The following is a 27,844-nucleotide window of genomic DNA, read 5'->3' on the forward strand; positions in this document are numbered from 1 at the left end:
ATTTGCCCTTTGTGTCATGTGTGGTGTTGGGGTAAAAAGCAATAAAGGAATGAAGAGAGGAAACACCAGCGTATGATATAGGCATAAAATACCAATTTATTACTTTGCACAATAACACAAATATTCCCTGCAGGCTAAAAAATAAAATAAAAAAAAATAAAAAGTTTTCAACATGTCACATAGCAATACAGCGAGTGATTAGGCGCCTTTGTGGGAGGGGCCTGAGGAAGCCCCACCCCCTCCCCAGCAGGTCAGACAGGGTACCTTTCTATTGCTATTGGACAGTCGGACAGTCACACAGCTCAGACCACTAGCAGAAAAAAACAGCAGAGCTACACACCAGAATAAAGAAGAAAATTAAATTACACAATGTCAAATAACAAACCTGTAGTCATTATATCAAAAAGGAATTAAAAAATAAAATCATGCTCTCTTTCAAACGGGGCACAGAAAGAATGGTTCTTTAAAAAGGTTAAAAAGGAGGTATTCCTGTGGCTGTGGACACCTTGGGCCGAGGCCCCCCACAGAAAGGAAGTGCGCTTGTGTGGGTGGCCAGCAGGGTGGCGCCACGAGACAGGACAGCCCCAAGAGGCGTGGCAGGGGCACAAACCAGGAAGTGGAGGCCTAAATGGACGCTACACTGAGGCCTGTGCGGGGGCGAGAGTTCAAGTCTTTACCGGGCCCACTTTTGAAGAAAGTACCTCGTTTGTCTTCGGGCCACGACACAAAGGCTCGAACGCTCAGCCTCTAGCGCTCAGCCTCTAGCGGCCTGTGCCTCCGTTTTTTACTGACATTTGTGTAGGAATCTTTAAAATACGTCTTGAGAGTGGACAATATTGCTAGCCTATAACAGTCTCACTAAATTCATAAACATTTACCATATTTTCCTCCTGTCTCTTAATAAATATAATTCTAAAGAGATTTTTTTGAGACAATACTCTGGCATGCAGGCGAGCAAAGTCTAAATGTTACCTTTTTTTATTTTTTTTATTCTCAGAGCCTAAAGAGTAGTCCACTGAATGCACATTCCCACTGATTGATACAGGCAAAAAACAAGTTACAGAAACACAAACAGCGATAGAGAGCAGACCAACAGCCACGTCGACAAGAAGAATTATAGCTTTTTCCTCATTCGAAAACTGGATTTCGGGTTAATATTGCTTTGCAATGATAATATGTTCAAAACTGGGGAGTAATCAACGCCTTTGGATCCCCTGCTAGGAGACCACACGCACATCCTGGACAATGCTCCAGTCTGGTCACACCCACAGGAACACACTCTGCAGACGACCACACCAGGCTGAATCAACGCAGCACCCTTGCCACGTGGGGAAACTAGTGCACGTCTCCACAACAGCTTAGCCCCGCCACTCAAACTTATTGCATGCAACGCCTGGACCGCGACCATGCTCCCCTCCCATAGGCAAGCGCCCACGCCCTCGACAGGTAGGCGCTCAAAACTCATTCATAGCAAACCTGCTGCTTTACGGATGGTTTATTACAAAAGGGTTTTTCGCTGAGCCGACCCCCCCGACGAGGCGTGCACGCCGCCGTCGACCCCCTCCCCCCCCGCCTCATCCTCACTGCGAGTTATGCACAACCATAACCACGACTGTGGTTAAATTGTATCTTTAACCGCGGTCGTGACTGGTCAGGTGTCATTAGATCCAAGGGCAGTGCTTATGCTTCATGTTCATATCTGGTGTTCAAAACATTATTTCATTAAAAAATACCAGAAGTTTAGACTTGGATAGATATACTTGTTCAAATACACACAAACTATCATAGAAACACATTATGAAGTTCTAAAAATGTAACTCATTGCCTATTGCATACCTCTTTTTACCACTGTCTGTCCCAGTTTCTTCCTAATGCCAGCCCTGATTGTCACCTTTCATCCATTCGAACCGAAACCCCCTGCTTCCAACAATACTCACCAGATGAGCACTGACGGTAGCCTCCTGTTTTACCAGTCAGGAGTAACAGTGATAGATCAACACAGATATTCCCTACTGGAGAACACAGCCAAACCATTCACTACTACCATAAACTACTACATAACTGAGGAGCAGAAGGGCGCATAAACTGATACATCTTGGGCCTCCCCACGCCAGAGGCCCCACCTTGGGCCTCCCCACGCCGGAGGCCAGAATGCTACAAAGTGTCCAACTCTAAACCCAGCCACTGATCTCCTAACTACACATCTGGTTGCTGCCGGTCTGATAATTATCATAATCGTAGATAAGAACATTAACAACAACAATAAGAACAACATCAAATATACCAACTATGTCTGAACAATAGTTAAGATTAGCCACAAAAACAGTTTTATATTAAACTCTTACAAATTCTGCTTTTTGATTTGTATGTATAAATGCATAAAAGGTAAGAGAGAGTGCCCTCTGTTGCTTACCTAGCGTCCCCGGTCAGTGCAATGAATTGGCCGGTAGCAAAGGAAACCCCAAAAGTTAAGTGAATGTGTTTCCTGCTCTGAAAAATTCAGACGACTAGCGCCTTGCTAAAAAACATGCTCCACCCCAACAATGTCATAACCGTTGTGACAAACAAGTTTAAGGGATGGATCCCATTCCTCACACGGGGCACCAACTAAGGCGGCTTAGCCCAATGCCGTAAACCCTCACGAAGCTCTCAACCATTCAATAGGTCCCAATGCCCAGTCAGCCACACCGGCTAAACCACGGTTGCTACTGCTACACATACACCCACCGGCCTCTGTGAAGCCTGTATAGTTCAATCTGTTCTATAGATGTAAATATTTATATATATGTAATGTGTGAATATAAAAACATCAAATCTGAGGCATTTACAGCAGTTATCTCCTTGATTTTCCCTTTACAATTCAGTGGCCTGCCATGAAACACACACACACACGCAAAGACACACACACACGTATATACACAAACACACTTATTCTTCGCTAAATGGGAGAAGAAAGAGTAATGGGTATGGATACCCAGGTGACCTCGCTTGTAAAAAGACTGAAGAAAAGGAGAAAGGAAAAACATGATCATAAAAGGAAAAAAATATATTCTCAAAAAAAGGTCCACCCCACCCATGTTTCCATGCATACCCCCCCATGACCCCCACCAACCCAAGACCTTATGACAGATTTTCACCCAAAGGGCTTTGAGGTAAAAAGTAGAGTCCTGCTTAGCTAGAAGAGCTGCCACTGACGATTGGCGTCAGTCCGCTCCATTGCTCAGTGTTACAAAAAAAAATACATTCAAAACAGAAAAAAAATTAAATGGCTCAACTTGTGTATGCGTGTATTTGCTTTCTCTGTACATTGGAAACCCCACGGTCTCTCAGTGCCGGATTGCTGGTAGAAGGCGGCTCGATCGGGAACGCCGGATGTCGTTTTTCCCCGAAAAGGAAAATACTCCATTGGCACACTTCACTGGCTTCGAACCGCTTTGGTGCAGATCAAGACGCAAGAGAGAGAAAGATAGAGAGACTGGCAAAAAAAGAGAGAGACAGAGGAGAGAGAGAGAGAAGGGACAGAACTGCACCCATTGCTGGCGTGGCTCAGGCGAAGTACATGGTGTGCTGGGTATCATAGTGGATCTGGACTGCCTTGGCCAGGGCCAGGGGGTCCCGACCGTTACTCTGGCCCGACACGTGGCTGCCCTCCGCACTGCAGGACAGGACGAGAGAAAGGGGTTAGACACATGATAAAGTAACAGAAGCAAAAGCCCAACTGTTTGGTTCCACCATTACAACTATGGTCATATTGAACAAAATCTACCAGAATGTATTTGCATCAACATGCCAAACAAAAATGGTATATTCAGTAAAGCTAGATGCGTAATATGTTGCAGATATAAATCTAACATATAGGGCAGCTAATACAGCCCATTAGTGTCTGTTCAGGTTAAAATAACATTTCATATACAGTCCCCTCTAATTACTGGGACAGTGAAGCATGTTTTTTCCCCGTTTGGCTCGGTACTTCAGCAATTCTGATTTGAAATGATACAGTGACTGAGGTTAAAGCGCAGACTGTCTGCTTTAATTTGAGGTTATTTTCATTCATATCGGGTGAACCATTTAGATATTACACCACTTTTTGTACGTAGTCCCCCCCATTTTAGGGGACCAAAAGTACTGGGACAAACTCAACAAATTTGTTGGATGGACTTGCTGTTTGTTTTGGACGCGTTTCAGATTATTTTGTGCCCAATATAAATGAATGGTAAATAATGTAGTGTCATTTTGGAGTCACTTTTATTGTAAATAAGAATAGAATGTTTCTAAACACTTCTACATTAATGTGGATTCTACCATGATTACGGATAATCCTGAATAAATCGTGAATAATGATGAGTGAGAAAGTTAGACACACAAATATCATACCCCCAAGACATGCTAACTTCACACCTTTACAATAACGGGAGGTTAGCATTTTTGGGGTATGATATTTGTGAGTCTAACTGTCTCACTCATCATTATTCACGATTTATTCAGGATTATCCGTAATCATGGTAGCATCCACATTAATGTAGAAGTGTTTAGAAATGTATTATATATTGGTATTTACAATAAAAGTGACTCCAAATTGATTAATACATTATTTACCATTCATTTATATTTGGGCACAAAATAATCTCAAACGCATCCAAAACAAACAGCAAGTCCATCCAACAAATTTGTTGAGTTTGTCCCAGTACTTTTGGTCCCCTAAAATGGGGGGACTACGTACAAAAAGTGGTGTAATATCCAAATGGTTCACCCGATATGGATGAAAATAACCTCAAATTAAAGCAGACAGTCTGCGCTTTAACCTCAGTCATTGTATCATTTCAAATCAGAATTGCTGAAGTACCGAGCCAAAAGAAAACTGTCCCAATAACTACAGAGGGCACTGTATATCTGTGATACCCCTCAGTATTCACAACTTGTGCCTTGCCACTTTCATCAGTACCTGTCGTGATCTTTGTCCACCAGGTGGTAGCGGGCGCGGAAGGCCACCAGCCGGGCGTAGTAGGCTGGCGCGGGGATGGAGACTGAGCGGGTGCAGCGGACGTAGGTGTGGCACAGCTGGTAGGTGAGCAGCTGGAGCTCGTCGGCCGTGAAGCAGTTGTCGTCCCACAGGACGTGGTAGTGGGAGGGCCGGCTGGTGCCCTGGATCCCAGCATGGCTGCACAGGTAGAAGTCAAACTCGGAGGGGTGGGTGATTGTGCTGTCCACCGTGGTTCCGGCTGGGACGTTGCCACTCTTTCCAACCTGTAGGGGGAGATAGTTGCGATTAAAGACACTGCATATGCTGGGGTGCTAGCTGAAAAGGGGCTAACTCGCTCTACAACCCGTCTGTAACTTCGGCTGAGTCTAAATCATGAATCTAGTGAAATGTCAGCTCAGCTATTACTTCAAAGATAGGAGTTTTGAGAGATGCATTTAAAAAGTATTGAAACACTGCCAAAGCCCTGGTACAGATGACGTTTCATCCACAAATGGTTTACAGATGGGTAATCTGATCCTAGACCTGCGGTTAATTGCACCCTCTACATCAGGGGTGTCAAACTCAATTCCTGGAGGGCTGGGTGTCCTCGCTCCTCCCATGTACTTGATCGATCATTTGAAAAGGTAATTGCTTAGGAAGTTCCCTCAAAAACCACAGACACAGCCCTCCAGGAATTGAGTTCGACACCCCTGCTCTACATGGGTCTCCACTCACCCTCTCGGTCTTGTCTGAGCAGAAGAGGCGGGTGTGGTGGCGTTTCTGAACCACGATGTAGGTGATGCCCGGTCGGTAGTCCTCCTCCAAGCTGATACAGGCCTTCCTGATGGCTATCAGCTCCGGCCACGCCACCTACACACACAGCCACCCACACAGACATAGAAACAGTGAGATTCACATTGCATGGAAAAATGAACTGATATGATTCTCTGGTTGAGGCAAAGTTGGCTGCGTTTACACAGGTAGCCTAATTATGATCTTTTGCCAAATTATCGACCAAAGATCTGATCCGATTGGTCAAAAAAACAATAATTGAGAAAAAGATCAGAATCGGGCTGCCTGTGTAAACGCAGTGAGATGTTATATCCAGGGCACTGTGGCACAAATCACCAGGGACCAAGCTTGTTCTCTTCTTTCCTTTTTTTCTATACATGACATCTCAAGTTGTAGAGACAGGGTTAATTGGAGAGGGAGATCCGTCTGGATATACTTTGAGTCAGTATTGAACCGTCAATGCCCAATGTCCAACACTGATAGGAGACCATGGTTTTGCTGGGGTGCGAGGGGCCGCGCCTTTTAACCTTTTAAAGGGATAAGCAGCCACCGACGCAAAATGAGAAATCATAATGCAATGTAATTCAATGGTCAATTCAGAACAGAGTCAAAACTGAAAACCCACAAACCCTAACGAACCGAAACGACACGCATCAAACCCTCCCAGTCACCCCCTCCTCACCTGTTTCATTTGGCCCTCGGACACGCCGCCGCGGTAGTAGATGATGCGTGTGGGCTTGAAGCGCGTGGACTTGTAGAACTGGATGAGCAGCTCGCGCACCATGTTGGTCAGGTCCTGGATGACCTCCTGGCTGTACAGTTGCTCCTGGGACAGGTCCTGGCGCGACGTCTGCACGCGCACCGTGGCACAGTAGCGGCTGGGGTGGCCGTCCATGCTGCCCACCACCGCCGCGATGGAGGGCTTCTTGCCGTCGCCGGCTGGAGGGTGAGTGACGTCCGCCCCCAGGAAGATGACGGGTTGCTGGAACACAGAGGGTCTGGAGGTAGGGAGACGTTTACATTATTTACATTTTTTAAAGATATGACAATAAAACAAACATACAGGTGTGTGTGTGTATGCATGAGTGTTGCTTTGCTCTTAGAGCAGAGGTATAGGTCTTCGGCACAATAGATTTGAGAATTGATTGACATGTTATGGACATAACAGAATGTGGATAGGCAATTGTATGTTGTGTGGGTGTATAGCGCTTTCATTGATGATTAAGCAGTGGGCTGTTTTATTCACAGTTGTACTGCATCAGTGTGGCCTTTAGGCAATTTCTTCAAAGCCATGAAGGCTTGGAAGACCATCGTGAGAACAACATCACCTGCAGCGAGACACAATCTTGAGTATACTACATTGAACAAACACAAACTCAACATGTAAAGTGTGGGTTTCGTGTGCTGAAATAAAATTAAAATTAAAAAACGGACATTTTCCATACACACAAAAAGCTTATTTCTCTCAAATTTTGTGCACAGATTTGTTTATATCCCTTTTCATGAGCATTTCTCCTTTGCCAAGATAATCCAGCCACCTGACAGGTGTGGGATATGAAGAATCTGATTAAACAGCAGGTTCACCTTGTGCTGGGGACAATAAAAGATGTCTCAAGTTGAGGAAGCGTGCAATTGGCATGCTGACTGCAGGAATGTCCACCAGAGCTGTTGCCAGAGAATTGAATGGTCATTTATCAACCATAAGCTGCATCCAACGTCATTTTAAACAATTTAGCAGTATGTCCAACCAGTCTCACAAATGCAGACCACTTGTAACCACACCAGCCCAGGACCTCCATATCCAGCTTCTTCACCTGCAGGATTGTCTGGGGGGGGGGATGAGGCGTATTTGTCTGTAATAAAGCCCTTTTGTGGAGAAAAACTCATTCTGATTGGCTCCCCATGGCTGCACACCTGCCCAGTCATGTGAAATTACATAGATTTGTGCCTAATGAATTTATTTCAATTTACTGATTTCCTTATATGAATTGTAACTCTTTAAAATTGCATGTTGTGTTTATATTTTGTCAGTATATACGAGTGAGGTTCAACCTGAGCTTTAATGAGTATGTGTGTGTGTGGTTGCCACCTCTGATGGGGCACAAGGACGTTGTTGATGCCACCCAGTTTGGCGTTGATCTTGAGGCAGAGGTTGGAGAGGGTTTGGGGGGACGTCTTCACCACGTTCTTCACCTGGACACACTGAGTGGCCATGCCCAGGAGAGTGTCTCCTACCCGCTTCACCTCCGCTGTGGCACCAGGACCATAGGGACACAGAAAAGTAATTTAGCTCTAATATTCTCAAAGGCAAGTTAAAAAGAGTTGCTAGCAGATTGGTTCTCTTAACATTTTAAGCATGAGGAGTAAACTAGTGTTCCTCAAGTCACTAGTGGAAATCGAGGGGGGTTTGCTCCACTACCACCATTTTCAAGCCTTCCAATTATATTTGATCAAATATCTTATACAAATCCATAAGAGGAAATGCATAAAAAAAGACACTAGGAAGAGACGGACAACCTAGTTGAAGTTAGTTTGCCCTTCTTTCAACATAATAGATTTCCCCATAAAGTAGTATGAAAATGATTCTTACCGTAGACAGGGGTTTTGCCGGGCAGGATGACCACGATGAGCTGCAGTCCCACATAGGACAGCTTGAGGTGTTTGAACATGGGTTCCACGCTGTCCGCTCCCTGGGCGTATTTACAGAAACACGGCTGGCCCTGGATGGGCATCCCCGCGTCCTTCGAGATCTTCCTCAGCTGGTCTGTGAAGCTCCTAGAAAACCATGAACAAACCTTCAGGGAATCTAGTCTAGACCCAGAATACTGCATTCAAACTGTTGAACAATAAGTTTAAGTTTTGTGGTCAAAATCCTAACTTAAGATATATTTGCGTAACTAGTATGCATACATCAATGGGAGATGTACATAATATTTTTAATAAGCCCACATATCTTAAGTTCGAATTTTGCCCTAAATGAGTAATGATCACCACACAGACTAAGCAGGGATATGGAGATTTGTGGGAATAGGAAAAGAGAAAGGGCGATGGTGTGTCTACCATGTTGACGGGCAGATCACTCACTTGAGCAGGTCCTCTCTGCACTGTTTCTGTGGGGCGAAGCAGGCCACGGCCCACACCTTGATCTCTATCCCGGCGTAGAACTGCTTCCCCCGCATGTCCCACACGCCCTGGTTGGGCGTGGCCACGGTCTTATTCTGCGGAGAGAGTCCCTACGCTCTTAGTGAACCCCCCGGTTTAACCAGCCGACACAGCAGATACAACTCCCCAGCTCCCTGCCTGCACCACACACATGGTGCGGGTAGAAGAAGTTGCACCTTCCCACTGATACAAGGTCAGATCTTTTTACATACAACTAATGGGGGTGATTAGGATGGGCGGGGGGTAGGAGAATCTGACCCTAGATCTGTGGTTCGAGGCAACTTCTACCATAAGCTCCTATTACACACAGTCCATCCCATTGCAAGTAGCCTGCAGGCAAAACCTCCACGTACTAGACCGCCTCGGAAGCTTATTCAACAGGGCAGAACGTTCATGTATGGAATAGACACTGTACAATATAAGACGTGCCCAGAATTGTCTATTCTACAGATGAGCAAATACTTTACACTGTGATAAGACTGCAGGCTACCACCCTTCCAGTTATATCAACAACAAACTTTGCTGATACACACCTAGGTGCCATGTGTTATTCAATCATTTCCTACTAAAGCTAATATATCTATATATCTCTCGCTCTCAGGGTCCGTATCCACAAAGCGGATACTCAGAGTAGGAGTGTCACTGCTGCTCTAGGATAAGTTATGCTTTTTAGTGCATAATGAATATATGGACAGATCCTAGATCAGCACTCCTCCTCTGAGACACTCTGTGGATACGGACCCAGATGTTATCAGATCATTCTAGCTATGAATAGAAGTTCCTCCAGTGTTCAGGGCCCTTAGCATCTCTTAAAAACATTTTTAAGAATCTAATATATTTTGATTTCTTTAACACTTTATTGGTCACTACATAGTTTATGTCTTCACTATTATTCTACAATGTAGAAAATAGTAAAAATAAAGAAATCCTTGAATGAGTAGGCACAGTTGAAGTCGGAAGTTTAAGTCATTAAAACTAGTTTTCTAGGAAAAAGGGGGAGGCTAGCAAGCCGAAAAATACCATCCCAACCGCGAAGCACGCGGGTGGCAGCATCATGTTGTGGGGGTGCTTTGCTGCAGAAGGGACTGGTGCACTTCACAAAATAGATGGCATCATGAGGATGGAAAATTGTGTGGATATATTGAAGCAACATCTCAAGACATCAGTCAGGAAGTTAAAGCTTGGTCGCAAATGGGTCTTCCAAGTGGACAATGACCCCAAGCATACTTCCAAATTTGTGGCAAAATGGGTTAAGGACCACAAAGGCAAGGTATTGGAATGGCCATCACAAAGCACTGACCTAAATCATATAGAAAATTTGTGGGCAGAACTGAAAAAGCGTGTGCGAGCAAGGAGGCCTACAAACCTGATTCAGTTACACCAGCTCTGTCAGGAGGAATGGGCCAAAATTCACCCAACTTATTGTGGGAAGCTTGTGGAAGGCTACCCGAAACATTTGTCCCAGGCTAAACAATTTAAAGGCAATGCTACCAAATGCTAATTGAGTGCATGTACACTTCTGACCCACTGGGAATGTGATGAAAGAAATAAAAGCTGAATTAAAATCATTCTCTCTACTATCATTCTGACATTTCACATTCTTAAAATAAAGTGGTGATCCTAACTTACCTAAAACAGGGAATTTTTACTAGGATTAAATGTCAGGAATTGTGAAAAACTGAGTTTAAATGTATTTGGCTAAGGTATATGTAAACTTCCGACTTCAACTGTATGTCCAAACTTATGACTGGTACCACACACACACAATAATAAATGCCTTTGAGGAATGTGGGAAGGAATTTGTAGCGGCAACTTTACAGAAGTAGGTGGCAAATTTGAGGCAAACTAAATAGTGTGCCACAAAATGTTGCCAGAAGTTTGTGGTAAATCCACAGCAAACCTCTGGCAATAATAATATTTATTGCCACTATTGGCAAACAGCTCGCCAGAGTTTTTTTTTCTGGCAAACAATTCTCTCAAGATTCTATTTGAATCGGTGGCAAACCTGTGGCAACAATATGTATTGCTGCTAGTTGCAAACAGTTCACCAGAAGCCGTTTCTGGGGAACACATGAGTTCCAAGACCAGTAACCGTTGATGACCAATCAGGGCGATTAGAAAAATCTGCTGGGAAATGGAAACCAAGCTACCTAACAAAGTGGTCTGGAATGAGTCCAACTTCATTAAACTTCCTAATAAACGTGAAATGTGCTAGCTAATTGATGCCTAGTTAGCAGTGTCATGTTTTATGGGATAGAGTGAAAGAGATGAGGCAGGTTAAATAAGGATTTTTAAGCCTCAAGACAATTGAGACATGGATTGTGTATGTGTGCCATTCGGAGGGTGAATGAGCAAGACAAAATATTGAAGTGCTTTTGAACGGGGTATGGTAGTAGGTGGTCCACCACCCAAAAGACATCCAGCCAACTTGGAGTCCATGCCCCAATGAATATTAGGAACGTTCTTAATGTTTTGTAGACTCAATGTATGTGTGCACCAGGTCAAGGCTTCTTCAAGGCAATAATTCATTTTGGAAAAATAATATGAACTGCTTTTGTTGCTTATCTTCCACCCAAGTCTTATACACACCTGAGTCAGGGAGAAGAGAGACAACTAGTAGACAACTGTCTCTTAAATGATGAAGTCCCCAGTCTAGATTGCATATCATAATTCATTTATTCGTTTTAATCAGTTGTATTGAGGCTTGGCTGGAGAAAAATCTTATATACTGTGGATCTCGAGGAACAGTTGGCCACACATTTAATGGTAGATTTAGTAGGCCTAAGTCACAGTTTATGCTAGTTACAATGTTCCTTTTTATAGCATTTATACAAGGCAGAAACATTGTTGAGAAGCATTGCAACATCAAGCCAATTTTGTCACAGCTGACCCCGTTTTTCCAAAGCCAAACCCGACCATTAGCCTCAGTCTATCTTAAGATGCCAAAATAGAAAATGTTTTCACTAATCGTTTTTTTAGTATCCTAATTTTGTGTTTGATTGTTTCAGTTCATGCATTCAACAAGCTTTGGATGAAGGACTTCCACAGAGCAGCAATCTCCAAAGTTCACTCAAAAAGGCAATAATTCTGAACTGGTTTTGATTTAGTTCTCTAAATGTATTTAAATTGTGTTAATTATCATTTAAACTTGCATTGGTTGCAAGATATTGCTCAGTTATCACTTGGCTCATGTAAATTCTGTAGTTGCCCCTTTAAAAATCCTAAGGTCAACATTCCCAGTGTTCACATTTCTCTCATGTAAATGTAGCTACATAAAAAGATGAAACCATTTGCTCTTTTCTTCATTAGCATGATGATTTATTTTTATCTCCTAAGACATTGTCTAGTATATTTAGTATGTTTAGTTCTCTGTGAGAAGCAAGTTCATTTAAAGTTAGACCTATATGTGATTTGGTTTATGTAGATACAGTTTAATCTTAACACACAGTAAACAAAAACCTGATCTAATTTGCATACCAAGTTTCCCGCAAAAAGTTGAATGTTCGCCACAAGTTTCCTAGAATCGTTTGCCAAAAATTCACAAGTTGCAACTGTTTGCATGTGAAAATACGAGCGTGGTGCATATTTGCGGCAAATTGGCCAAAGCTTTTACAACCGTTTGCCAGAAGACAGTTTTTTTCAGTAAGGGTTATTGAATTTAATTAAAATGTGCTGTGTGGCATGAAGTCTCATCCTCCTCCCCTTGAGTAGCCCACTCACCCTTTTCATTCACACACAGGTACACACACACACATATGGCCCATCCCTCCCATGAAACATTGACCCAGCCCAGTGCCCCAGTACTCACCCTGCCACAGTCCCGCCCAGTGTCGGTACTCACCCGGCCCCCATACTGCAGCATGGGCGCTGGGAGGACTCGGCCCGTCACCTCGGTCATGTCGTTGTGCACCACAATGCCAAACTCCTTCAGGTAGGGGTCGGGACCGCCCACCATGCTGTTGCTTTTGACCTGGGGGGACGTGAGAAAAGATGGTGTGAAAGGAGGAAAGGGGTTAGGCAGGCAGAGAAGACATTGCTTTCCTGCTAGTGTCTAGAGTATTTTTGTTGTTGTGAATCTATCATTTAGATTCCTACCGCAATCGACCGTTACCGTTACCAATACCAGATCATCAATTAATTCATAAAGCCCTTTTAGCACAAAGTTACTTGACAGTAACCCGGTCCAGATTATATTTGGGGGGGTGGACATGGAATACTCAGTAAGGAAGCCATATGAGGCAAGAGATATGTGCGTTGGGGTTTCAAGACTGCAGACCGTTTCTGGACAACCACACTTCTTTAGAAAACAGTAACACTGATATTGCAACCACTCAAAAGACCCAACAGTGCATTTTCCTTGCAAAAAAACCCAAATGGCTGCCTCAGACTACGGCACAAAGTTTCTAAACCCAGAGGCACAACGTCATGAGACTTCAGGGAACGCTTGCGAAACAGACCAGGCCAGGGTTTGGTGGTTGAGAAGTCAAAGAGAAAACTGAAAATTAACAACTAAGGAATCATTTCTCGAAATGTAAAAGGCACAACCTAGATTTGAGCCAAAACCTCAAGTAGTTGAACATGTTATTACTCCAACCTCATGAAAGTGGCAAACTGACACGTTTTCATTTTCGTCAAAAATCAACTTTATATCGAAGGAGTGCCTTTGATTTGACGGCCTGCACAGGCGCAGTTCGGCACGAGATAACCGTCACCCCTATGACGTGTTTCTGGGCATGAGCTTAACTAGCCAACATCGCCATGACGTCAACTACAAGTGTGATTGGGGATATGTATTAGAGATGCGGTTCCATACTGTACTGTCGGACTACGGAGCTCCACTTCTTGTGTTGCAGTTCACACTCCCACCACCGAGGGGGGCAAGTAATCACTCACCAGTCGGCTGATCTCTTCCTGCCTGTCGGGTGCGGAACGTGCTGTAGCTTTGATCATGGTGGAGGTCTGGTTGTCTGTCAGCTTCTTGATGCAGCGCTGCCCGGCCACAATGTTGCAAACCTATATACGGACAGAGAATAGTTAGCTACTGACTATCACAGTTGTCAAGTAAATGGAGAAACATGAAAAGGATCATTTCTATTGGACAAGTCCAGGTACTCGTTAACGTTTCAGTCCCTTTTCTTCCACTTGGTGCCTAATGACCTGAAGGTGGAAGGTGGAAACTAAAGTCTGACCATGCCCAGGTCCAAAACCCCCTTTTTCCCTCCTACCCATCAGGTCAACAATGCATAGCTGCAATGAGTGTTGCCTTCATGCAATTTCGTCAAAGCCACGAAGGCTTGGAAGACCACAGTGAGAGAAGCATCACTTGCAGCAATATCTTGAGTGCATTCTATACATACGGTGGGGTTTCATTTGTGGTGTGTGTGTGTCTGCGTGTTTTACAGCCACCCTCTCACCTCCAGGGGCAGGTAGGTGTGCTTCTGTTCCTGCCCCACTTGTAGGCAGGGCAGGTGGGGGTATTTGAGCTGTAGGCTGTACTTCTGCTTGAAGTACTGGGCCACTGTACACTCCATGGCCTGGCCATTCTCCAGCTGTAAGGGGAACCTGAGCAACGGGCAGACAAGGACATAATACATATTCATCCACCGTATTAATAAAACAAAAGTGCAAAAGGAAAGAGCACTGCATCTCGTCTTCGGTTTTGCATCAACACGATCTCGTATCAAGAGATAGATACGGTTTGTATGTTTGGATAGGTTGATTAAAAATACATAAGATAAACGTTGTGTAGGGCGGCCAGGGCCGCAGGGACATGTGGAAGACGCTAACTGGAATGTGTAGCGACTAGCGCAGCACTTACGTTTGGTGGCTGGCGGGGCGGCGAGTGACATTGCACACGCGATACTTCCTCTTCATCTGACCACAGTGGGTGACCTCGACTTTCAGACCTGAGAGCGAAAAACATACGCATAGAAACACCCAGAAGAGCACATCACAAATAGGGCCAGAGACAGAAGAAGAGGAGGGAGATATAACGAGTGGAGTTTGAAACGGACATTTCGGGGCCTCATTGAAAATCTTTGTAATTCAAAACATTTTAGCAGATCATTTTAGACAGTTTCATCTTTGTCTGTTAGATAGGTAGACAAGACTGTGGTTTGCTCTTATATGAGGTGACGGTTTGCCTTCTCACATAGCCTAACTCTTACTTGAGATGGCTGTGCATAAGTGAAAACCCATTCACAGCAATGCATGATTTACACCAGGAATGAGCAACTGGTGCCAAAAATACACAAAAAAAAATGTAAGCATCATTTCCACATAGGGCTGCACGACATAGGCAAACAATCGTGGCCTTATTTTTAACCAATTGTTGCAACTGCGAATTGACTTGCGATTTCGAGCAAAACACTTGGGTGAACTGTTCAAATCATGGAAATATAATGATTCTACTAATTCTACTTAGTTAGAATGTAATAGTGGGAACTTTGAACAGTGTTTTTTGACATGACATTGAATTAAAATACAAGGGAGGAGTTATTGTGACAAGGTAAGAACCAAAGTGTTGATAAGTGATTCCTAGGGGATCCTATAATCTTCGGCTACATTAAATGTTCTCTCTTCGCTACTTCATGAAGCGAACATAAATTCTTTGCGTATTCCTCTAACATTCTGTTGCACAAACATGTTGATTCAGGTCTACACCGTCACTGGTATTATCAGGCTGTATATCTAAGTACATTTCCTCTGACTCAGCCAGCTAGCTAACTAGCGATTAGCAGCTAACCCGTTTTAGGCCCAACTTGCTAAGACAAACTAGCAGTTTGCAGATGTAAGAAAAACGAATAATGTAATTATAGAACGCTAGTGGATTTATATTAGGAAGCAAAGTGAAAACAGCATTGCTGTCATCAACATCGTTGCATGTGCTTCATTGACCATGCTGACTGAACGCAAGTGTCTCGTGGTCAAGGAACAACAAATGCGCTCCTTGAGTGGCGGGGCTAGGTCTGTGTGGAAAGTGGCATGGCGTGAAAGAGCAGAGAAAGATGACTCAAGTAGCTAAGTAAACTATAGAAATGGACGTTACACACTGCATGTCACATTCAACAAACCAAACATTCAAATACCGGTATATCGTAAAATATGGTATAGCAGAATTGCAGGAAATGAACTTTAAAACAGGTTTCTGTTTTCTCTTCACTGTCACGAAGGGGGCCGCTAGAATGTTTTGCTCGCAGGGTGTGTGCTGTGAGTGTGGGGTGGATACGCAGACCTACGAGCCACTGCGGCCCCTCTAGATGTGTTCTGTTATTGTGTGGCACCCACCCCCATCAAAGTTGCCCATCCCTGATTTACACAAAAGTTACACTAAGTTCAAGTCAAGCACGCATATTTCACGTTAGGATTCAGATTATGGGTGTACAGCACAAATGGGTGTCAATTCCATTTCAATTCATATACATTGAAATTCAAGTCAAGAGATACGAGTTAAAGGGTAATTTATTGTCAGTAAAGACTTTTCACAATTCTCAAACTGGTTTCTCAATTCACTTCATGCATTGGAATGGACTTCACACGAGACCCTGAGGTACACTACAGTGTAGTACAGTTCAGTTGTCTGGGTAGGTGGATGCCGTCTAATAAGGCTCCGAAATGTCACCCTATTTCCTATGTAGTGTACTACTTTTGACCAGGGCTCAAAAGTAGTGCATTATATAGTGAAGAGAATGGTTGGTTGTTTAGCAACAAAACCGACACGTGCGCAACTATGGGGCAAAACAGAAGGGGTTAGCTTAGATTGTTGACAACATGTCAACTATATTTTGTCTCCAATATTAATTGAAAACAAATACATTTGCACAATGAGCACTGTTGTCTCTCAAATACAATCGTTACAGTTGTTGGTTACGTGGCTAGCGAATTTTTTGCCATATTAGCATAGACTTGGTATCAATCAAGACATGGTATCGAGAACAAAATAAAACTAGCGGAAACGAGGCACCTACAATTTCCCCTCATTGCAGCTTCTTGTCATTGTTGCTAGCCATCTGGCCATCCAGAATCACAACACAGACTTCTGCCCCATTGAAGCGTGCGCATTGGTTTCGTGACAGTGTCAGCTAACACGTTTATAGGGTGCCATTTCAGATGCAGCCTTGGTGTGTAGAAACATGGTAAAAACATTGGTCTGACCTGCAGGTCCCCACCCACCTCGGATCTCCTTGGTGAACTTGACGCGTTGGGAGTCGGTGAGTGGCTTGGTCTGCTCGTTGATGTTCTGGATGTCCAGCACCTCGCACATGAACTCGATCACGGGCTGGGCACGGTAGAAAGCGGTGGCGGAGACTGTGGGGGGGGGGGGACACAAAGCGAGACAGATGTAAGGTTCACGACCAAAGCAAACATCAATCCACGTTATATTACCCCAACAAATACACAAGCACACACATAGCCTGGGATTTGTACATTATTGAGTCATTGTATTGACTACAGTCAGAAGATAATTAAGGCTAACCTAAAGACACACAAAGGGCTCTTACCATCGATGTTGAGCATCATGTTCCACATGGCAGGACGGACCGACTGATGGAAGCCGAACCACACCTCCCTCCCTCCGCCCAGCGGGTGGTAGTAGCCCTCCGGAGGGGAGAAGAAGGAGCGCCCCACTGGAGTGTACCTGGAAGCATACACATGGAGAGTCAGTTAGAGAACTGGTTCAGTTAGAGGGATCACAATGGAGCAAAAAATGACAGACTAGATTATTCTGGAAGAGATCACTCTTCACCCCTCAGAATGACAACAGAAATTCCCTCTGGGAAAAATACCGTTATACTATTCTACACCTCTAAAAGTGTCTCCTTGATATTCTTATGAAATTAGGTCATAGGCACAGAGTTATTTATTTGGAACTGTGTGTGGAAACTGGACACAGAGTACTCGTTATTCACTGTTTATATGGGCAAGACTATTTGATATAGGATACCAAGCTATAACAATGCAATGAACCCATGAACAACTGGTATTTTGCCACAGGAAGAGAGATGTGTCATGGGGCCAAGTTATAGAAGCCATGTACCTCATATGCCTAACCCTAAACTTAAACCAACAAGCAAATGTGTCCATAAATGTTCACATAGTAGCCAATTTCGACATTGCAGGTTAGCCATATAGTGGGAACATGTACCTCATGGAAGGCAGGTGGCGGGTGATGACGTCCAGGGCCTGAACAGAGTCCTCGGGGACCTCGTTGTGGCCTGACAGGGCCTCCAGGAGCATCTGCAGGCTCACCACCGACACCCACTGCAGCGACACCTTGAAGGTCTGGTCCTTCCCCTCCCCCGGTAGAGTCACCTCCAGATCCACCTAGAGGAGAGAGAAAGAGGACAGGGTGTTAGGGAATGGTTCCAAGGCAAGGAAAGCCACAAAAATATATTTGTGATGTGCTCTGAGCTATACCGTTAGGTCCAAAATTATTGGCACCCTTGATAAAGGGGAGCAAAAAAGACAGTATTTGTATTTATTTGTCAGTGTTTTTTTTATTGACTTTAAAAAATATATAAAAAATATTTTATACTAATACAATTGCTTAAATGAACAGATTTTATTTAAGTACTTTTTTCCCCCTCAAAAGGATAGGGGTCAAACCTATTGGCACCCCTGTTTTCAATACCTCACCTTTTTCATTTGTATTTTTATTTAACCTTTACTTTATCAGGGTGTCATACTGACACCACGGTCTCTTACAGATGAGCCCTGAATTACACACGCTAGAGAAAATACACACAGCAAAATATAAAAAGCAGAAAGAAAAAAAACACGCTCATAAAAATAAAATTTAAATAAAAGCATTCATCAATAATATGGTCCTCAGCTTTCTGAATAACCACAGAGGCACAAGAACATCACATTTCAGAACATTTTGAAGATTGTTCAAAAAAAAAAAAAAAAAAAAGTGCAAGAAAACTCAGAAGCCAAAGGAATTTCCAGAGTTAGCCATCCCTGAGACTGAGTGCGGTAACTCGTACGTCTAAAGTTTAGTAATGACGTTAGGTACAGTGGGACTTTTTGTAAAAAGGGCTTTATATATTAAAACATAACGTACGTGACATAAAAAGAGAGCCAACCAACTTTCTGGTAGAGAATGCAGCGATGAGTACTGGAACTAGCACCCATAATAAAGCGCAGTGCGCCATAATAAACTGCATCTGACGCCTTTAATGACAGCTGTGTTTATATACTGTAGATGATGTCGTCATAGTCCAGGACCGATAGGAACGTCTACTGATTCATCTATTTCTATTCGCAGCTTCTTAACCAACCCTTCAATATGCTTTTTAAAAAGACAGCTTTCATCTATCCAGATATTTATAAGCGGGGACACAATCAATATGGACACCATCCAAAGTACATATCCTTAAAATCAGACTTTTTTTTTTTTTTTTTTGTAGTTGCTCTGCATTCAGTACTAATTTCAAGTCAATAAAGTTTCTGTAATACAATGAAGGCAGACTTTAGTTCAGGTAAAGCCTGGTCAATCCTGGGGGCAATAGCATACACAACAGTATTATCGGCATACAAGTGATTTTTTTTTTATATTGTTAATGTAAACAGTAAAAAGTACAGGACCCAGAATCGCCCCTTGCGGGACACATTTCGTAATATCCAGGAAACCAGATCTAACACCGTCAGTAGATATACATTGAGTTCCATCGGTCAAGTAATTTTTAAACCAGTTACATGCAGCCAATTGAGGAAACCCTCTGAATTAGCAGTGACTGATCAATAGTATCGAAAGCCTTTGACAGGTCAATGAAGAGGGCAGCACAATATTGCCTTTTATCCATACAGTTAACCACATCATTTATAAACTTGCAAGGATAAGGGCACTGAGCCTTTTGCTAAAATGTTTTATGAGATTGGAAAACACATTGGAGAACCCTCTTCAATTCAAACCACTGGTTTCCAATGGGGTGAATGTATTAGTATAAAATATATGGATTTTTTTTTGGAGCATACAATATTTAATTTTATAGTATTTTTTAATCATTCTTTACTAATTGTGGACCTGACAGTATATCTAAAGAAACTGGCCTAGAATAAATAGATGCACATCACGTTTTGGGCAAATCGATCCAGTGGTTCTAGATGCGGCAGGAAAATCCCAAAAATCTTTCAAGAACTGACAGAGGTGCTGGGATGGAGATAAAACCCATTACATCGTCGCTAAAACTAGAGGTACAATTGTGGTCAAGACGATTGCTTACCCTGTCTCTCCCGATGGGTAGTGGGTGGGCCGTGTACATGTTCCTCTTCCCGTCGTAGCCCGGTTGTCGATCACCAAAGATCTGCATCTTGAAGTGGCGAACCATGGTGTCCACCACCTCCCTGTGAGACGGGGGAATCATGAGCTGGCCAGATAATGCATTCACACAGAATGTACTGCTTACAGTACTATATTGTGGTCTTCACTGTCCCTCCCAATACATTGTTCAAATAAACAACTTCCCACCCGCCCTGCCGCTAAAGACCCATTTTTATTTTCACAAGTACAACTCGCACTTGAGTTGACTTGCTAACAAGTACACACTTCCATTCCCTCAACTCTCCTAAAAGCCTCCACCAAACACACAAACCCTCAAATGATCAACTTAAGACCTTGATCTCTCTTCCTTCCAATTAAAATTAATTTCCACCTTCTAGCTCCCCTCAAGAGAGAAATGTCTCTCCTTCCCCCTCTATGTCCAGTTGTATTTACCGGTTGACCCTCCGAGGCCGTTTCTCAGGCTTGATGTCGATATCGTAATGATAGACATCAATCTTGGGAATCTGCACCTGGAAGTGGTTTGCCAGCAGGCGGATGGGCTTCCCCACAGTGCCCATGCCAGGCCTCCGCGGGGGCTGGAAGAGGGAGGTGGGGGCCGACGGGCCTATAGGGGGGTCCAAACACAGAAACACACACATTTGTTAATTGATACATTCATTTCAGCTGGTTCGTATTCACTAGGTACCAAACGGAAGAAAACAGAAACAGTGAGGGGCTACCCGAACCTGAAATGCTCGTTTTTGTTTGTGGTGCAAAATCTTTTTCTACAATGTGCTCTAATGAATAAGAGCCTGTTAAAATGACACTTTAAGAGGAAAGGACAAGTAAGTAGTTAAGAGGCTTTTTGGTCTCAGATTAATTTGTTTTGGCAATGAGGCTAAGCAGCATGTTGACCACCGTGGGTGCAATTATCGGTTGGTAGCTAAGCTATTTCGACAGGACGCTCAGAAATTAATACAAACTGACCAACAAAAATTGCTGCATGTGTTTGCAGTTTCTTTTTTGCCCTTATTGTAGAATTGTTGGTCAATTTGCACAATACATTTCTGAAATCTGTTCAATCGCCTCCTTGCCACGGTTTCCCGCGTGAACTCCCTCCAACAGGTCACGACTACCCACCCACAACCACACCATGATTGACCCATCACTCTGGCCTCCAACCCAGATAGGTCAACAGGAGGAGGACAAAACAATGACCCGCCGGCCCGCCCCAGCCCACCACCCCCCCACTACAGCCAGACCATAGACTGACACACAGGGCCCGCCCCAGACAAAGAGCAGCGTGTCTGAGACAGACGGCAGCAGGGCCAGATGGGGGTCCGCAGAGACCGTCGGGATTACAGTTACACACTCAACAAACCCTGCCTCGGCACTCCTGTCTGATACAAGATGTGCTCATACATTTTGTGTATATCCCAATGTTAAATGTGTAGGCCTAATGTACCAAGCCCCAATACTGACTCACAGGCATGTGTCCTGAGCAATTCATCCAGCCAATGAAAATACAACAATTATTTGAGTGGATGTTTGGAAGTGGGATGCACCACTGTATTGTATACTCGTGTCTTACATTTACTTTGCCTTTGTGTTAAAATAATAGATAAAATAGGGGGAACGACCCAATTTAAACTAACTACTCGGTACATATAAAAAATAAAAAATATTAGGCATTCAAGATGCAGTGCATGTAGAGAGGGAAAGGGAAGAGTTGAGCTTCTCATGATTGAATGCTGGGTGTAAGAGGGAATGGGATGCTTACTGCTTTTGTCAACTGACAACAAGGGGGCTGCGGGGGTCCTGAACCTGATGCACCCCCATGCTCCAGTTAGCAAGTGAAGCCCAAGGGGGAGCAATCAGGACCCTCTGTGCTTCCTAAAAAAACACACTCCCTGCATGCCCTCATCCCCCCTAAACACCCCCCTCCCTAATACTCCATATCCCAGTGAATTACTGTCATGGGAGCAACAAAAGCCCCGGGGCGGCATGGTGCGCATGTGATAATACATGTGTGCTGTAGGTGAGGTTCAGAAAGAGGGATCCCAGCGGGTGTAACAGTCAGGTTGGGTCACCCTGACTCACCCACTTTCACCAAAAACAGCACCGGCTCTATATATAGCCCCCTCAGCTGCTGCGGTTGAGAGTGGTTGTCAGTGTGTGGAATGCTTGGACCCCTCCCCAAACCTACACCACGTACTTCTCTGCCACTGCCCCCTAATGAGGGTGTCTCAATAGTACCTCAACTTTGGGTTCAAGCCTGCAGCAGCAACCTGAAGGGCCTGGCTGATTGTAATATATGTAGTGCATGCGACAATCAAGCCCACTGTCCACGCAAATGAATGCATTGTACATGGCCACGATGTGAGCATGCGGCTTCACTGTGATGCTTAGGCGATTTAAGCCAATCTCAAAGCCAAGCCAATTGGTTACCGTGGCTGCACTGCACCAAAGGAGAATGCTATCAGATTAAGCAGACCACCACAATTACATTTGTGGGGAAATAATGATTTTTCCGCTGGTTATTTGATAAAATGTGATTAAATGACTGAGCGTAAGACTTAAAAATGAGGAGCACTGGTTGTTGGTCTATTAACTGAATCATCATTCACATTTTAAGGTGATTTATGTAGTAAATAAAAGGTGTAGTACGTAAAATTCCTTAGAGTCTAACAGTCTGGCCAATAGTACCTTGCGGTTGGGAGACCAAGGAAAAGGCACAAGGCTTAGGTTCATGGTCGTAACAGATACAAAACCTTCTTCAGTCATAGTTTATATTTACTGGCTAGGCAAAGCTGCTACGGGCCACCGGTCAACATATAGGTCTACTACCATAAAGCATTATTTATTTTTTACTCTAGTGCAAGTGAGAGATGGGGGGGGGGGGGGGGGTAATTGACAGGAAATACAACATGGGTGATATTGAGGGGAGGTCATTGTGTATTTACTTAGGCCTCTAGCTTGTGTAGCATGTGATGTGAGAATGGAGCTTAACCTGCAGACAGGATGCACTGTGCTGATGAGTCAGTAATGACATTGACTGTGAGGGACATGCAGTCACCTGTAAATCACCTGGACTACACAGTGGACGTTTACTAACGCATTAGTTACGCGTTAGTTATATTAGCTATGTTGACTATTTCATTACTTTAGCTAACATGGTGACAATGATGTAGACTGTATGTAGCAGTTATGATATGGTTTGGCTTGGAAAGGTTTTTTCGCCTGGTCACTTACAGCAGATGTGTTGTGCATTGAAGTCAATAAGCGAAGGGAAAAGGTGAGAGGAGAAGAGCACATAGATGCTAGAAGGAATACAATGTGGCTGCTATGAAAGCGAACTGTGTTTATGCATGATCAGGGGTATATTGATTCGACGGATTCTGTTGAAAAACGTTTCTTAAAATGGAAGCAAACGAAACGGGATAAACATTCATGAAATTGTCCAATAGAAACTCTCGTTTGCAACTGTTGGACTAATGTTCACCCATGTGAAAGGCAGTATTGAATGTGTCACTGTCCCTGAACAACGTCAAATGTGTCTCTCGACCTGTGTGCACCTACATTGTAAACTTTCATTCATAGGCTAGGTTGTAGCAACCTCATGATGGGTAAAGGGAAAATTTGAGTATCATGTAGTAGCTTCAAGCTATCGCTGTAACATTGAACCGGGTGAATGGAATATGAATGACAGCCATCCAATATGGTGTAATAGAAATAAGGTCAAGCTCATTAAAAAAAATGTGTCCTCCCTCATCTTAAAACGGCACAGACCGCCACTGGGTTGCATATTAAACTAGTAGGCTCTATATAACAGGGAGGAAGATTACATAGCTAGAACTGAGGTTAAAACAACCATTGAAGCCTTCCACAATACCATAAAATGCAAATTAGCCCATTATATTTCCCTATGGATAAATGCCCAAGCTTGTGTTTGTGCATGGACATAGCCAATGGGTCCATCAATTCCACCTAAAGTCAGTGGCCTGTATTCACAGTCGCCAAAAGCCAGACTTCCCCAAATATTTGACAAAAAAATATATATATATCATTTATCTTCTGTTTTCATAATTTTCCTTCAATTCGCAAGTGGCTGAATCTCACAGGAGAAATAATCAGAGCAAGGAAAACAGCACCCCTTTGTCTCAGTCTGTGTAGCCCATGTATCTGATGCTGTCTGAACCAAAAGAGTATGACATGCTGTAACCTTTATTTAACTAGGCAAGCCAGTTAAGATTTTATTTTACATTTTTACAATGACAGCCCTCCGAGGAACAGTGAGTTCCTTGTTCAGGGGTAGAACGACAGATTTTTACGTTGTCAGCTCGGGGATTCGATCCAGCAACCTTTCGGTTACTGGCCCAACGCTCTAACCACTAGGCTACCTGCCGCCCCATGTTGCCGCCTTAGCATTTGATTGATTGATGCCAGCAAGCATCTGGCCTCCCTTTATTTAAAAAATATATATATAAAATAATTAGCCAATCAGCGTTGAGCTGAGCTCAAGTGTGGGTTGTGCAGCAAAACGCCTCTCAACGGAGCAGGTTTGGATTTGGCTTCACACCAATCAAAAGCAAAACGTCATTGTCAGATCTGTTTCAGGTCTGCTTGGGTAGTTTTCCTGTAGTAGATAGCTTGCTAAATCAACCCTTTCCTAAGCCATGGATAAGATGGGGTTTTGGACTTGTGGTTTTGACTAAATTCTCTGTATAGGCCAATGATTATGACAGTGAATCTGTTCTTACCATAAATGCATTTATTGTGCCACTGGCCTGAGACGATTTAGGTTCAATATGTAGCCTTGTAGGCTCACTTTAACTAGCTAGCCTCTACAGGATTGGTAGCTAACGTAGGCTAATGCGATTAGCATGAGGTTGTAAGTAACAAGAACATTTCCCAGGACATAGACAGGAAGCTTAAAATCTTGTTAATCTAACTGCACTGTCCAATTTACAGAAGCTATTATAGCGAAAGAATACCATGCTATTGTTTGAGGGGAGTACACAGTTATAAACTTGAAAATGTATTAATAAACCAATTAGGCACATTTGGGCAGACTTGATACAACATTTTGAGCGGAAATGCAATGGTTCATTGGATCAGTCTAAAACTTTGCACATACACTGCTGCCAGCTAGAGGCCAAAATCGAAATTGCGCCTTTGCTGGAATAATACATTTTGATCTTTCTCTTGCATTTCAAAGAAAAAAATACAAAAAGCATGTTTTTTTCTTTGTATTACAATCTTTTACCAGATCTTATGTTATATTCTCCTACATTAATTTGACATTTCCACAAACATCAAAGTGTTACCTTTCAAATGGTATCAAGAATATGCATATCCTTGCTTCAGGTCCTGAGCTACAGGGAGTTAGATTTGGGTATGTCATTTTAAGTGAAAAAAAAAAAAGGGGTTGATCCTTTAACCAACTTAGCTGGTTCATTGTTGCCCATGTAATGAAGTTAGGCTAGCAAGCATCTTAGCTAGGTAGCCTTATGACAAAAACTAAATATGTACTGTATGGCAGAGCTATAGACCGTTTTGCCAACATGAAAGAGAGGAGGATGGCATTGGCATTCAACAAGAATACAAGTAGGCCAAGTTAAAAAAATAAAAATAAAAAAAAAAAGTCAATTGGGCGCACATGCACACAGAATCAGTACTATGCACAGCCACATAATATTTAGGAACATTGATTGGATTCAATTGTTTTCGGCATCTTTAAGTATGTTTTCAATGAGCATAAATAGCCTAGCTGATTTGATGATGTTTAAATGTAAGTTAAAATGGTGCTGCAATAGCTGAGGCAGTGCTCTTGTTGTCTTTGTGCTAGCTTGCGGTAACGCTGTGATTCTAAAATCAGTAGTTGTTTAGTAAACTGTCAAAAACATTCATTTGCTTGACCATGCTGTAGGTCATGACCATGCTGTTTGTGACATGCAATATTTGCTTTGTGGACTTCACCGGACAGATGGTGCTCTTCGGTTTGTGATGAAACAAACATGTGTAGTTGAATGTATTCTGCCACTGACTGTATTTTTGTTATCACAGCCTTATTGTATATTACGGTGACGTATGAACGAATGGGTTATAGAGCAAAAACCCAATTATCACAACATAGGTTGTAATATTGGCTTGGCTTGCCCCGTGATTTTACCCACACACTGCTACTGCCTAAAGTGACATATTACCTTAGCATGGCAATGGTTAAAACATGAGAAGAATTGATAGGCATGTGGCAGTAACTGATGGCATGAGTGCTACATTGCTGGTGACAATTGTTTCTATATCAGGCGACAAAGAGGTGATAACTTGGTAATCCCATATAATAAAGACAGGAATTCTCACCAGCTGCATGAAAGTTAGTTGTATATCAGCTGTGAAACATTCATAGATCAATTGTCAATGCAGCATTTTAAGGCATCTAGTGTGTGTCATATCCTGAACTCAACTATGGTCATGGAGTATGGCGATGGCTTGCAAGTTCGATCGATAAATAGTAGTACGCGATCTACTCAGGGCAGGCTCCATTCCATGCATGCACGAGTGCACGTTGATTTCCTCCCAGGCACGGGCAGGCGACGGTGGCGCGCAAACCGCCGAGTACTGGCAGAAATGCTAGAGAGCATATAAACACATATAAATGTATTATTGCCACCAAACAGTCGATAATATTGAAATATTTCAGCGTGAACAAAGACATGACAGTATTGTAATGTTAGCTACCGTCTCTCGTTGCGTTCAATATGTAGAAAGGAGGACAGTACGGCGAGACGCCAGAGTTCCCTTCTCTACTGTCGATTGTACAATTACTTATTACTAAGCTTCATATTTTAACGATTTCTAAAGCTATATTGGCCTGAGGGCATACATATTTCAACTGGAACCATTTTAAACGTATCATGATGCTTAATAAATAGCGTATTTGATGATGAAACGATGGGCTAGATAACAACAGACATCGTAAACACACGACACGGAAGGAAGGTCTTGGTTAAACCCCCCCACAAACACACAATGCCTTCCAACCATCGTCTGGAGCTGCGGTCTTCAGATATAAAAACAGCAGCCGAGAAACAAAAACAAATCACTCGATTTGTCTTATATAACATGTGTTTATCAGGCTGTAGAAGTCACGGACAGAACCTTATCTCCGTTGTATTAATATGCTACACACGTTGGGCCTGATATGCTTGTTTGTTTTTCTCTGTCACCGAGGCCTAACTACAACCACGGTTCCCAGTTGCGCAATGAATAGGCGCACACACTCCCGATATGGGCTTCTCATATCATCCTCTTACCGGGTCCGAGCGCTTCCATGGCCGAGGGCTCTCTCTCCATCTCTGTCCCGGCCTGGCGGCTCCGTACCGACACTGAAATTGGGGGCGGTATTGCGACGCTGAGGGGGGGCTAATTTAAGAAAGGGAATATAATGCGTAGATGTCCAGAAGTGTTGTGGATGCGTTGTCTTCTGAGTGATTTAACACATATCCTGTGGATTTGGAAATGAGCATGCGCGAGGAGGTGCTATAAATTAACTCTGCGCTTGCGCAAAGTGAATTACAGCAGTAGCACAAGCAAAAGAGCACCACCCATGGGCACTTATGGTTAGTACACTACTCATACCTTTTACTGTAAATGTGACTCATTCA

General features: G+C 43.3%; 1 protein-coding gene and 1 non-coding gene across 10 annotated transcripts; both read right to left on the reverse strand.

Moving 5' to 3' along the window:
• Positions 1–71: 71 nt before the first annotated feature.
• LOC120027529 (protein argonaute-4) lies at positions 72–27,700 on the reverse strand. Of its 9 annotated transcripts, none has more exons than XM_038972507.1 (17): positions 27,494–27,700; positions 20,631–20,802; positions 20,140–20,260; positions 18,060–18,238; positions 17,416–17,552; positions 17,087–17,221; positions 14,733–14,820; positions 14,329–14,476; positions 13,808–13,927; positions 12,756–12,884; positions 8,837–8,970; positions 8,343–8,527; positions 7,842–8,001; positions 6,435–6,750; positions 5,696–5,830; positions 4,943–5,244; positions 72–3,655 (listed from the first exon to the last, which is right to left on the reverse strand). In XM_038972507.1, exons 1-17 carry the CDS (start codon positions 27,531–27,533, stop codon positions 3,547–3,549), a joined length of 2,610 nt encoding a protein of 869 aa, XP_038828435.1. In that variant the 5' UTR covers positions 27,534–27,700; the 3' UTR covers positions 72–3,546. The 9 variants fall into 9 exon arrangements, with proteins under 9 accessions (XP_038828435.1, XP_038828427.1, XP_038828434.1 ...); XM_038972499.1 differs by having other exon boundaries at positions 8,837–8,985; positions 12,723–12,884; positions 17,069–17,221; XM_038972506.1 differs by having other exon boundaries at positions 20,631–20,814.
• On the reverse strand, positions 7,002–7,085 carry LOC120027549. The gene has a single exon (XR_005473310.1). It is a non-coding gene; the product is annotated as a small nucleolar RNA SNORD35 (small nucleolar RNA).
• Positions 27,701–27,844: the final 144 nt, after the last annotated feature.

Source organism: Salvelinus namaycush, chromosome 32, assembly GCF_016432855.1.
Source record: "Salvelinus namaycush isolate Seneca chromosome 32, SaNama_1.0, whole genome shotgun sequence".
Classification (NCBI taxonomy): Eukaryota; Metazoa; Chordata; class Actinopteri; order Salmoniformes; family Salmonidae; genus Salvelinus; species Salvelinus namaycush.

Bases quoted from the DNA above. Each gene is read 5' to 3' on its own strand.
- LOC120027529 (XM_038972498.1), bottom strand. From the start codon at position 27,533: ATGGAGAGAGAGCCCTCGGCCATGGAAGCGCTCGGACCCG. The intron at 14,821-17,068 runs GTCAGACCAATG...TTTCGCTCTCAG, and splicing joins AGGTGGGTGGGGACCTGCAG to GTCTGAAAGTCGAGGTCACC. The intron at 8,986-12,722 runs GTGAGTACTGGG...CTAAGAGCGTAG, and splicing joins CTGGGCGGGACTGTGGCAGG to GGACTCTCTCCGCAGAATAA.